The sequence below is a fragment of the Papio anubis genome, chromosome 18, assembly GCF_008728515.1.
Source record: "Papio anubis isolate 15944 chromosome 18, Panubis1.0, whole genome shotgun sequence".
NCBI lineage: Eukaryota > Metazoa > Chordata > Mammalia > Primates > Cercopithecidae > Papio > Papio anubis.
The window spans coordinates 58,815,513-58,829,027 of NC_044993.1; the positions used below are offsets into that span (position 1 = coordinate 58,815,513).

Consider the following 13,515-nt stretch of genomic DNA (forward strand, 5'->3'; position numbering starts at 1 on the left):
CCCCAAAGTTCGTGTGTGCCCTATTTGGAAATAGTTTTCACCCATGTATGTCTCTTCTATTTGGAAATATTCTATTTCCAAAGTAATTTGGAAGTTGCTTTGCACATGTAACTATAATAGTTAAGCTAAAATGAGGTCATACTTATTAGCATGGACCCTAAATCCAGTGACTTTTTTCCTTATAAGAAAAGGAAAGAGACCCAAGCATGGTGGCCTGCACCTGTAATCGCAGCTACTTCGGAGGCTGAGGCAGGAGGATCACTTAAGCCTGGGAGTTCTAGACCAGCCTGGGCAACACAGCTAGACCCCATCTTTTAGAGAAAAAAAAAAAGGAGAGGAGAGGACATACAGACACACACATGGTCATGTGAACATGGAGGCAGAGATTGAAGTGGTGCAACTACAAGCCAAGCAATGCCAAGGATTGTGTGTGCTACTGTTAGAGTAGGTAGCCAGGCAACCATGAGCAAGAAAGGAGAGGGGATTCCCCCCAAGGAATGTCAGGCAACTATCAGGTGAAGTCAGGCAGTTGTTAAAACTGTCTCGCTAAAATAATAATTGGTTGCAGCTGGTGCCAGGGAAACGCCATCTCCCAACAGATAGAAAACACCTGAAGTGATGAGCAGCTTCCCGATGAGATCTCAGGAGTTGCGAGATTGGGCTCAAGCACGCACACGTAGAGGCAAAATGGCGGAGTCTAACTGGTATATGACCTTCCTCTAGGAACACTCAACTGGTAAGGGAAAAGCATCTCAAATGATCAGGTGCATGACTTCTGTAAATACACCGTGCACGCGGCCTCTCACAAATGCTGGCAGGCCACTGCGCATGCGCACGACCTGCCCTGAGGAAAAATGAAGGGAGGAGAGACATAAAACCCTGTAACATGCCAACATATAAAACCCCAAATCAAAGGTCAAGCGGTGCACTTGAAGCTCTCACATCACCCACTTGGCCATCTTCCAAGTGTACTTTACTGCCTTTCATTCTTGCTGTAAGACGTGTTAATAAACTTTTGCTCCTTCTCTAAAACTTGTCTCGGTCTCTCACTCTGCCTTATGCCTGCTGGTGGAATTATTTCCTCCGAGGAGGCAAGAATCAAGTTGCTTCAGACTTGTATGGATTTGCTACTGCTAATGATACAGGAGTTAAGAAGAAATTATTTAGGCAGATAGGGTAAGGAAGTCCTTGGTAAGGTTTTCCTTTTAATGAAAAGCAGCCCCCAAATCATTTTTTTTTTCTAGCAAGGAGCAGCCGGTAAAATTGAGCTGTAGACATAGTCAACGGAGCTGGAAGCTTACACGGGTGAATGCTGGCGGCTGTGCCCATACGAAAAGGCTACCTGGTCTAGGTACATTCAAAATGGCGGCTCCATGCTCCCTTCTCTTTGCCAGGCACGTGTACAGTAAGGAGACAATGTGGAGCCGCCCAAGTGGAAAGTCCATTTGCATAATAAGATTAGGGTGGGGTGGCCAGCCTTCCCCACGTGCTATGTAAATATCACACCTGCTCCAGCCAATCTGTGGGCCCTACGTAAATCAGACACCACCTCCTCAAGCTTGTCTATAAAATTTGATGCACTCCGCCACAGGCCGGAATTCCCCATTCAGGGGCCTCACTGGAGAGACAGAGAAAGCTGTTCTCCTTTCCCTTTCTTTTGTCTATTAAACCTCCACTCCTAAACTAACTCCTCGTGTGTGTCCGTGTCCTTAATCTTCTTGGAGAGAGACGACGAAACTTGGGTATTTACCCCAGTCAACGACGCTGCTTCACTAACACTACCAGAAGCTAGGAAGAGGCAAAGGAGTCTCCTCTAGAACCTTAGGAGGGATCATGGCCCTGTTGACACCTCGATTTTGGATGTCTGGCCTCCAGAACTGAAAGAGCATATATCCAGAACCGAGACAGAACACATTTCTGTTGTTTAAACCATCCAGTTTGCACCAACTTGTTAGGCAGCTCTAGGAAATGAATGCAGTGCCCTAGGGCTTCAGGAAACTCCACTCTCCTTCCAGTAATTGCCTGTTTTGTGCTTACATAAACTTGGATGGGTTTCTGTACCGTTCAACCAGCCTATTCCTTGGAGAGCTGTGAAATGAGAGTGGAAAAGGCCTGGTGGTTCCTAACCCTCACTGCTCATCACAATCATGTGCTAAGCTTTAAAAATTACCAATGCTCAACGGGCGCGGTGGCTCATGCCTGTAATCCCAGCACTTTGGGAAGGTGAGGCGGGCAGATCACCTGAGCTCAGGAGTTCAAGACCAGCCTAGTCAACATGGCAAAACACTGTCTCTACTAAAAATACAAAAATTAGCCAGGCATGAGGCCAAGCCCAGTGGCTCACACCTATAATCCCAGCACTATGGGAGGCCGAGGCAGGCGGATCACGAGGTCAGGAGAGCGAGACTATCCTGGCTAACACGGTGAAACCCTGTCTCTACTAAAAATACAAAAATAAAAAGATAAATAGCGGGCATGGTGGCGGGCGCCTGTAGTCCCAGCTACTCGGGAGGCTGAGGCAGGAGAATGGCGTGAACCTGGGAGGCGCAGCTTGCAGTGAGCCGAGATTGCGGCACTGCACTCCAGCCTGGGTGACAGAGCGAGACTCCCTCTCAAAAAAAAAAAAAATTAGCCAGGCATGGTGGTGGTGCACACTTGTAGTCCCAGCTACTCAGGAGGTTGAGGCAGTAGAATCACTTGAACCCAGGAGGTGGAATTTGCAGTGAGCCGAGACCTTATCACTGCCCTCCAGCCTGGGTGACAGAGCAAGACTCTGTCTCAAAAAAAAAAAAATTACTAATGCTGAGAGGGAGCAGGTGAGGCAGGAGAATAGTCTGGAGGCAGGGAACCCAGGGCCAGCTTCCTAGAACTAAATCAAAAGAAAAACCCCAATTTTCCACATCTAAGTAATGAAAGGACTGGAGGCTACTGCCTTTGCAAACCCCCCTCCTTTTCTGTGTGGCAGATGAAAAATTGAAAGTATCTCCGCTTGCAGAAAGCTACTGCAAAAGCTTTCTGCAACCAGTCAGACTAATTGTGAGCCACTACTTCACTTACATTGGGTGTATGCCAAGTAACCAATGGAAAACCTCTAGAGGGTATTTAAACCTCAGAAAATTCTGTAATGCGGCTCTGGAGCCCCTGTGCTCAGGCACGCTCCCACCCTGTGGAATGTACTTTCATTTTCAATAAATCTCTGTTTTTGTTGTTTCATTCTTTCCTCGCTTTTTTTTTTTGTGCATTTTGTCCAATTCTTTGTTCAAAACACCAAGAACCCGGACACCCCCCAGTAATACAGGGACTCCCTTTTGGGGCCTGTGGGAGCCCCCTAACCCCAAGCATGAAAATAAAGGAAAATCTTGAGTCCCCCTCAAAGGAAATTCTAGGCACCTAGCTAGTCTTGACAAGTCAATAAGCAACTTATCAGCAAGAAGGTGATAGTAGCCTAAAACAATAGCCAAGGAAGTTAGAATCTGGAGATGTTTTGTTCTCTATAGAAACTAAAGATAAACATCTTAACATATGTGTCTGAATCGTTTTTCAGAAACCCAGGACCCTACCAGATGGATCCACTAGCATATAGACGTCAGATAAGGGAAGACTAAGGACTGAATTCTGACCATCTTTCCTTATTCTAAATGTCTTCCAGAGAGGCCTGGAGGGAGTCACACGCACAGGCCAGAGCTGACATTATTTTCTGCTGATCCCCGATTTTTACTATTTTTATTATTTATTTATTTATTTGAGGCACAGTCTTGCTCTGTCACCCAGGCTAGAGTGCAGTGGCACAGTCTTGGCTCACTGCAACCTCCCTCTCCCTAATTCAAGTAATTCTCCTGCCTCAGCCTCCCGAGTAGCTGGAAGTACACGCAGGCACCACCAAGCCTGGCTAATTTTTGTGATTTTAGTAGAGACTGGGGTCTCGCCATGTTGGCCAGGCTGGTCTCGAACTCTTGGCCTCAAGCCGTCTGCCCATCTCGGCCTCCCAAGGTGCTGGGATTACACGCGTGAGCCACTGCGCCTGGCCTTGACCCCCGATTTTAAACAAAGCTTCTCTTCCTTAACCAATTGCAAATTAGAAAATCTTTCAATCTACCTATGACCTGTGAGCCCCAGCTTCAATGTATGTAGCCCCTTTAGGCCAAAATCAATGTGTAATCTCAATGTACTGCTTTACAATTTTGCCTGTAACTTCTGCTTGACTGAAATTTATCTCTGCCTTTAAAAACCCCACTGAGCCAGGCGCTGTGGCTCACGCCTGTCATCCCAGCACTTTGGGAGGCCGAGGTGGGAGGATCACGAGGTCAGGAGATCGAGACTATCCTGGCTAACACTGTGAAACCCTGTCTCTACTGAAAAATACAAAACATTAGCCAGGCGTGGTGGCGGGTGCCTGTAGTCCCAGCTACTCGGGAGGCTGAGGCAGGAGAATGGCGTGAACCCGGGAGGCATAGCTTGCAGTGAGCCAAGATCCCTCCACTGCACTCCAGCCTGAGCAACAGAGCGAGACTCCATCTCAAAAAAACAAAAACAAAAACAAAAAAACCCACTGAAATCGCCATTGCAAAATTATAACAGAGACAGTGAAAGAGATCTGACCTAATCAACTCCATCTTGCTTCTAACCTCCAAGCTGTCTTCGTTCATTCCTGGGCATAGGCTGAACTAACTTTGGGAGGAACTTAGTTTATCATTTAAAACAAAGACGATAACAGCCCTTTCCCAAAACAAACTCCATTCTTGCCTGGGAACTAGACTGCATTTGTAGGTGATATGGTTAGGCTTTGTGCCCCCACACAAAACTCATCTTGAATTATAATCCCCATAGTCCCCACGTGTCAAAGGAGAGACCAGGTGGAGATGATTGAATCACGTGGGCAGTTTCCCTATGCTGTTCTCGTGATAGCGAGTGAGTTCCCATGAGATCTGATGGTTTTATAAGGGTTGGGTAGTTCCTCCTGCGTTCATTCTCCTTCCTGCCACCTTGTGAAGAAAGTGCCTTGCTTCTCCTTCACTTTCCACTCTGATTGTAAGTTTCCTGAGGCTTCCCCAGCCATGCCGAACTGTGAGTCAATGAAACCTCTTTCCTTTATACCCAGTGTCGGGCAGTTCTTTACGGCAGTGTGAAAATGGACTTAACAAATTAACCGCAAGATTAGAAATTATGGTTTAGGAGTCATGCAGCTGGAGGCTACAAGATGCTGACCCTCCCCAAATTACTCCTGAAGATAACACCACTATTGTAAAACCTAACATCAGCACTTGAGATATTTTGCAGACCCTGCCCTTGACAGGTCAGCAGGCACCACCCAGATTGATGAACTAGCTCATCCGATCTTGTGGCCCCCACCCAGGAACTGACTCAGTGCAAGAGGACAGCTTCGGCTCCCTATGATTTCATCTCCGACCCAACCAATCAGCACTCCATACTCACTGCCCCCCCACCACCATCCACTCAATCATCTTTAAAAACTCTGATCCTGGAATGCTCAGGGAGAATGATTTGAGTAATAAGAAAACTCCAGTCTCCCTCACAGCCGGCTCTGCATGAATTACTTTATTGTAATTCCCCAGTCTTGATAAATCGGCTTTGTCTAGGCAGAGGGCAAGGTGAACTGCTGGACAATTACATTACCTATAAGCCATTGAGGAGGTCAGGCTTGGAGCATTAGCTGCCCAGTCCTCCTTGCTTGGAGCCTTGCAAATAAACTTCTTCCTTTTCACCACTGCAAAACATCTGGGGAGATAGCTGGTGTTACTGTGCCAGGTAAGTAGACCCTAGTTGTATTAGTCCATTTTCACGCTGCTGATAAAAACATACCCAAGACTCAGTAATTTATAAAGAAAAAGAGGTTTAATGGACTCACAGTTCCACGTGGCTGGGGAGGCCTCACAATCATGGCAGAAGAGCAAAAAGCACATCTTACATGGCAGCAGGCAAAGAGAAAATGAGAACCAAGTGAAAGGGGAAATCCCTTATAAAACCGTCTGATCTCGTGAGACTTATTCACTACCAGGAGAACAGTATGGGGGAACCACCCCCATGATTCAGTCATCGCCCACCAGGTCCCTCCCACAACACATAGGGATCATGGGAGCTACAATTCAAGATAAGATTTGGGTGGGGACACAGCCAAACCATGTCACTAGTTGAGTTCTATTACAATGCCAGAGTCCAAAGCCAACAATGCCAGATCAATTGCATTGGGGTTTCTAGTGGGTGGTGAATAGACTTTGGTACTTTTCTCTCATTCCTTTGTTGTTTTACGTTTGACATTTAACTTTTTTTGGGGAACAGCTTTATTGCAATATGATTCACATATCATGCAGTTCATCTGTTCCAAGTGTATTTGCAGAGTTGTGCAACCATCACCAAATCCATTTTGGAACATTTTAATCACCCCCAAAAGAAACCCCATACCCACTAGCTGTCACTCTCTTTCAATTAGAAGAGTTTATTCACTCATTTAGTCTTAGGGCCTGCACAGTTCTGGGCACCTAGTAATGCTCATGAAAGCTAGAGGATTCAGTTCTACTGTCATGGTGCACACTACCTTTACAACACGACTGTGTCGAACACTCCTACACCTTGCCTTTGTTATTTATGGGATATTCACAACAACCATGCGGGGGTAGTAGTATTGGCCTCATTGTTCAAACAAGGAATTCAAGACTCAGAGAAATTAAGTCGTGAACTTTCACGAAATTCACCCACCTGCTAAGGCCGAATTAAAACCCAGATTGCTGCACCCTAATGACTAAAATAGTAGTCCTTATGTGAAAGTGTCTGAGAAGGTCTCAATCAATCTGAAAGTTTATTTTCCCAAAGTCAAGGAGGCGCCTGGGAAAAAGAGACACAGGCAGCAGTAGGATCCCTGGCCTGTGCTTTTTCCTGCAGAGGATCTTAAGGACTTCAATATTTAAAGGGGAAAGAGAGGGCAGGAAGCGGCGGATTGCATTCTCTGGCCCTCAGTGAATCTGCATTTTACATAGGATAAAGGAAACGTGGAGTCCAGGTGGGCGAGGGACGATGATTTCTAGTCTTGTCTTTGTCCCCTACCTGTGAGGATAGGCTGTTAATTTACATTGACAGGGTGAGGGAGGCCCCGGGGAAGATAGGTGGCCTTCTGTCTTGCAGCTATCTGTTTAGGAAAAAAGAAAGGCAGTTTTGGCTGGGCACGGTGGCTCACGTCTGTAATCCCAGCACTTTGGGAGGCCGAGGCGGGCAGATCACGAGGTCAGGATATCGAGACCATCCTGGCTAACACGGTGAAACCCCATCTCTAGTAAAAATACAAAAAATTAGCCGGGCGTGGTGGTGGGCGCCTACAGGCTCCCAGCTACTCGGGAGGCTGAGGCAGGAGAATGGCATGAACTCAGGAGGCAGAGTTTGCAGTGAGCAGAGATCGCGCCACTGTATTCCAGCCCAGGCGACAGAGCGAGACTCCGTCTCAAAAAAAAAAAAAAGAAAGGCAGGTTTTTGTATGACTCATAGTTCCCAAGCTTAACCCTTCCTTTTGGTATAGTGAATTTGGGGTCCTGGGACTTTATTTTCCTTTCACAGGGCAATGTTGCACGCCCCCCTGACCTAACTCGGGGTACATTTAGCAACATTTGTACATCTGTAGACGTTTTTGGTTGTCACTGTCAGAAGGGTTTGAACTAGAGCGACTCCATCTTGAATAGGGGCTGGGTAAAATGAGGCTGAGACCTACTGGGCTGCACGCCCAGGAAGTTAGGCATTCTAAGTCACAGGATGAGATAGGAGGCCGGCACAAGATACAGGTCACAAAGACCTTCCTGACAAAACAGCATCAGTAGAGAAGCCTGCCAAATCCCACCAAAACCAAGATAGCCATGAAAGTGACCTCTGGTCCTCCTGGCTACTAATTACATGCTAATTATAATGTATTAGCATGCGAAGAGGCACTCCCACCAGCGCCATGACAGTTTACAAATGCCATGGCAACATCAGGAAGTTACCGTATATGGTCTAAAAAGGGGAGGAACCCTCAGTTCTGGGAATTGCCCACCCCTTTCCCAGAAAACTCACGAATCATCCACCCCTTGTTTAGCATATGATAAATAACTATAGTATAATCAATCAAGCAGCCCAAGCTGCCACTCTGCCTATGAAGTAGCCATACTTTTATTCCTTTGCTTTCTTAATAAACTTGCTTTCACTTTCGGACTCACCCTAAATTCTTTCTTGCTCTTGGTCCAAGAACTTTGGGGTCTAGATCAGGATTGCTTTCTGGTAACATCACCAAAGCGGGGTAGTGGGCAGGTAGGTTGTGCTAATGGCCTGCAGTGGGTAGAGGCCAGGGATGAAACTCAACATCCCACAAGACACCACACAGAGCCCTGTACCCCCAACAAAAAATGATCAACCCCAAAGGAAGATATTGACATTTGGCAACCCCAAATGTCAATAGTTGAAGGTTGGGAAACGCTTCTCTAAGGCTCTTCATGCTAAACTTGTAGCTCAGGAATAACTGCCACTTATGGGCACCCACTGTGAGCTGGGCCCGGTCTCTTTCTACTAACTTGGGGGCTCCTTGAGAGTGGAGAACCGTTCTCTGTTCATCACTGCATGTCCGGCACCTAGGTTCGGGGCTTCCTGCAGAACGGCCTCTTGGGACATACTTATTGAACTGACAGGATGGCAAAAACATTCAAGTCAAGGGCAATGGTGGGTGCTTATCTGGCCTGTTTGAAAATGCCTTTGCAAAAATGAAAACAGTGAGAAAATTAGGACAGTGAAGGGGATCTGATCTAATCAACCCCCATCTTGCCTTTAACCTTTAACCTTCAAACTGCCCTTAATCATTCCCAGGTTTAGGCCGCGCTGGCTTTGGGAGACATTTAGTTTATAGTTTAAATGATTATAACCCTTCCCCTCAACTAAACTGCCTTTTTAAAGCTAATAAAAGGCCCCCATGTTAGAAAGATGGGAGGAGGTTGAATTCCGCTAAGGGGTAGACATAAATGACTACAGCCATTATTCCAGAGGTCACAAGGTTCGCAACTTCCCCAATTACTCCTGCAGATAACATCACAATTGCAGAACCTAAGATCAGCCTTTTGAGATATCTTTTTAGGTTTTGCATTTCTGATGAATGATGATTCATTCATCATTCACCTGGACCTGCCACCCAGAAGTGGACTTAGCACCCTTGAGAACCATTTTCACACCCCTATGATTGCATCCCCAACCAATCAGCAGCACCCTTTCTGATATAGTTTGGATGTGTGTCTCCACCCAAATCTCATATTGAAATGTAATCCCCAGTGTTGGAGGCGTGGCCTGATGAGAGGTGATTGGATCATGATGGAGGTTTCTCATGATGGTTTAGCACCATCCTCCTTGGTACTGTCCTCGCGATAGCGAGTGAGTTCTCATGAGATTTGGTCATTTAAAACTGTGTGGCACCTCCCCCCTCACTCTCTTGCTCCTGCTCTGGGCACGTGACGTGTCTGCTCCCTTGTCTTCAGCCATGATTATAAGTTTCCTGAGGCCTTCCAGCAGCTGAGCAGACACCAGCATCGTGCTTCTGGTACAGCCTGCAGAACTGTGAGCCAACTAAACTTATTTTCTTTATAAATTACTTAGGTATTTCTTTCTTTCTTTTTTGAGTCGGAGTCTTGCTCTGTCACCCAGGCTGAATGCAGTGGTGTGATCTCACCTCACTGCAACCTCCACCTCCTGGGTTCAAGCAATTCTCCCACCTCAACCTCCTGAGTAGCTGGAATTACAGGCACCTGCCACCACCCCTGGCTAATTTTCATGTGTTCAGTAGAGGTGGGGTTTCACCATGTTTGTCAGGCTATTCTCAAACTCCTGACCTCAAGTGATCTGCCCGCCTTGGCCTCCCAAAGTGCTGGGATTACAGGCATGAGCCACCGCACCCAGCCTGGGACTAGTCTTCTGATGAGGATAAGCCCTACAGAGGGCAACTGACCCAGCCTGATGGGCAAGGGAAAATTCTTTGGAGAAGACGCCAAATAAGTCAGGCATTAATAACTACCAAATTTGGGGTGACTTCAAAGTTCGAGTTTGTACCCACTTCATCTGTTCCCAAGTAGGATCATAATGATCATAATTGCTAATATTTACTGGACTCTCAAGGCCAAACATCAAGCTAAGCACTTAGTTTGCATCATCTCATTAATTTTTATGATATTTAATTTAATTTAATTATATGTTTTTTGAAACAGTGTCTCACTGTGTTGCCCACGCTGGAGTGCAGTGGCACAATCTCAGCTCACTGCAACCTCCGCCTCCCGAGTTCAAGTGATTCTCTGGCCTCAGCCTCCCGGCTAGCTGGGATTAGAGGTGCCCGCCACCACACCCAGCTAATTTTTGTATTTTTAGTAGAGATGGGGTTTTGCCGTGTTGGCCAGGCTGGCCTGAAACTCCTGACATTAAGTGAGCCACCCACCTCAGCCTCCCAAAGTGCTGGGATTAGAGGCATGAGCCACCGTGTCCGGCCTCTTTATGATATTGACAGTCAATGAATTAGGTCTTCTTACTACCCAATATTCAGAGGAGGAGAAATTGAGTCTCAGAGAAGTACAGTGACTTGCCCAAGGACAAGAAGGTGACCAGAATTCACTAGGACTTGAACCCAGGTTTGCCTGACTCGAAGTCGTGTTTGACACATGCAGTCAGGGAGCACTGCATTGCAAGAATGAGACTCTGTCTTCCAGACCCAAGGGTACAGATGGGCCAGGTTGGGGGCCCCCCAGCATCTGCTTAGCACAAGGTGAAGTTGCAAATGGTTACCTGGGATGGCGACCAAGTTCTGCAGCTCCTGCTTCAAGTCCATGATGTCCTTGCAGAGCTGGATGTCATCCATCCTGGGGAAACAGGACACCACCAACAGCAGGTTACATCAGCAGAGCATCACACCCTGAGCATCACCCACTTAACACAAAGAAGCTGATAAAGGTGGGTTATCTTTTGAAGAGGCCATACATGCTCATTGTAGAGGTTTTCCCTCAAAAGGAAAAAGCCAAACACTGTTCAATTTTCCCACCACCTGGAAATGATCAATCATTGTTTTTTGTTTGTTTGTTTGTTTCAGACAGAGTCTTGCTCTGTTGCCCAGGCTGGAATGCAGTGGCATGATCTCGGCTCACCGCAACCTCTGCCTTCCAGGTTCAAACGATTCTCCTGCCTCAGCCTCCCAAGTAGCTAGGATTATAGGTGCCTGCCACCATGCCCAGCTAATTTTTTTTTGTATTTTTAGTAGTATTTTTAGTAGAAACGGGGTTTCAGCATGTTGGCCAGGCTGGTCTTGAACTCCTGGCCCCAAGTGATCTGCCCACCTCCGCCTCCCAAAGTGCTGGGATTACAGGCATGAGCCACCGTGCCTGGTCATCAGTCATTGTTAATAACACCTCAATAGAGCTCCTTCCAGTCTTCATGTGCCTGGCTTTGGTTTGCTTATATGAGTGGGTTCATGTGGCATATTCAGTTTTGTTTTTCAGCTAATGTTTACATTTTTTAAACATTACAGAAATTGACAACATAGAGGAAAGTCTCCCTCTGTCCTTCAGAGAGAATCATTGTCAACAGTTTAGTATGTATTCCTCTGGATTTTGAAAAACATTGTTTTTCTCACGCCTATAATCCCAGCACTTTGGGAGGCTGAGACGGGCAGATCACGAGGTCAGGAGATCGAGACCATCCTGGCTAACACGGTGAAACCCCGTCTCTACTAAAAATACAAAACGAATTAGCCGGGTGTGGTGGTGGGCGCCTGTAGTCCCAGCTACTTGGGAGGCCGAGGCGGGAGAATGGCGTGAACCCAGGAGGCAGAGCTTGCAGTGAGCCGAGATCGCGCCACTGCACTCCAGCCTGGGCAAAGAGCAAGACTCCGTCTCAAAAAATAAAAACAAAAAAAAACCAAAACATTATTTTTAGTCTGCAAATGTTTAAATTTTTTTTTTTTTTTGGAGATAGAGTGTCACTATGTTGCCCAGGATGGAGTGTAGTGGCGTGATCACAGCTTACTGCAAACTTGAACTCCTGGGCTCAAGGGGTCCTTCTACCTCTGCACAACCCCTCCCAACCCCAGCCCCATGCCAAGTAGCTGGGACTACAGGCTAATTTCTAAACAGTTTTTTTGTAGAGACAGGGACCTAGCTATGTTGCCCAGGCTGGTCTTGGATTCCTGGCTTCAAGCAATCCTTCCACCTCAGCCTCTCAAAATGCTGGGATATAGGTATGAGCCACTGCATCCAAACTCCTCCAGATTTAAAAAAAATGCATATGTTTATAATATCATATATGACACCATTGTTATTGTACAAAAATTTTTTTGCAATTTGCTTCGTTCAATTTAATAATCTTTAATAGTCTTGAGCATCTTTCCTTATCGGTATATGCAAATTTCCACATTTTTAGTAGCTGCATAGTACACCATTATGTTGATATACAGTGATGTCTTTTATTTTTAAAATTTATCTTTATTTTATTTTTTTTAGACACAGTCTCACTGTATCACGAAGGCTGGAGTGCAGTGGTGCGATCTTGGCTCACCGCAACCTCCGCCTCCTAGGTTCAAGTGATTCTCTGGCTTCAGCCTCCAGAGTAACTGGGATTACAGGCATGAGCCACTGCACTCGACTGATAATACAGTGATCTATTTAACTATAATTTATTTAACTATTCCCCTATTCATAGACATCTGAGTTGTTTCCTAATACATTTCTAGGATAGATTCCTGAAATGCAATTGCTGGGTCTAGTGACATGAACATTTACATTGTAGTAGGAATTTCCAAATTGCCCTCCAGAGAGACTGGGCATGACATTCCCAACAGTGTGGCGGTGGGGAGGACAGTGGGTGCTGGCTCCTGTCATCTCAGTATTTGGGTTGCTTTTGCAACCCAGTTTTACACTACACATTATAGTTTTGCATTACACATTATGGTTTTGTGTGTGCGCTACAAAAATGAACTCGTCTTGCAATTACAATATTTGTAATGGCTGTCTGCAATTTCACAAATGAGATTCATCGGGATTGTGCTAATTACGCCCTCCTCTTGATTACTAAGGCTGGCTTTTCAGGTTTGAGCAATTTTGGCCACTGTAGGATGAACATCAATTCCTCTAAGGCTTTTTCTCCATGCTGGATTATTTGGGGTTTAGATTCTTAGAAGTGGAACCACTGTGTACAAAGGGCTTGAGATTTCCATAGCTGTGGAGATGTATCTTCAAAGCGCGTGATATATAGGTTCACATTCACTCTGCATGTCTCTGTCTTTGTTGTTCTTGTTGTTTTGTATTTTTTTTGAGACAGGGTCCTGTTCTATCGCCCAAGGCACAATCATAGCTCATTGCAGCCCTGAACTCCTGGACTCAAGTGATCTTCCCACCTCAGCCTCTGAAGTAGCTGGCACTACAGCTGTGCAGCCACCATGCCCAGCTCATTCTTTTTTTAATTTTTAAACTTCATAGAGATGGAGTCTTGCTGTTCACCGGGTTGGTCTTGAACTCTTGGCCTCAA

At 46.1% G+C, this 13,515-nt stretch overlaps 1 protein-coding gene across 2 annotated transcripts in view; it reads right to left on the reverse strand.

The window, feature by feature from the left end:
• The window catches only part of BMERB1 (bMERB domain containing 1), a 167,663-nt gene that overhangs the window by 9,127 nt on the left and 145,021 nt on the right, over positions 1-13,515 (reverse strand). For both annotated transcript variants that reach the window (XM_003916596.5, XM_017953211.3), the window contains exon 3: positions 10,786-10,859. In XM_003916596.5, coding sequence (XP_003916645.2) covers positions 10,786-10,859 — 74 coding nt within the window. The remainder of the gene's footprint in view (positions 1-10,785; positions 10,860-13,515) is intronic.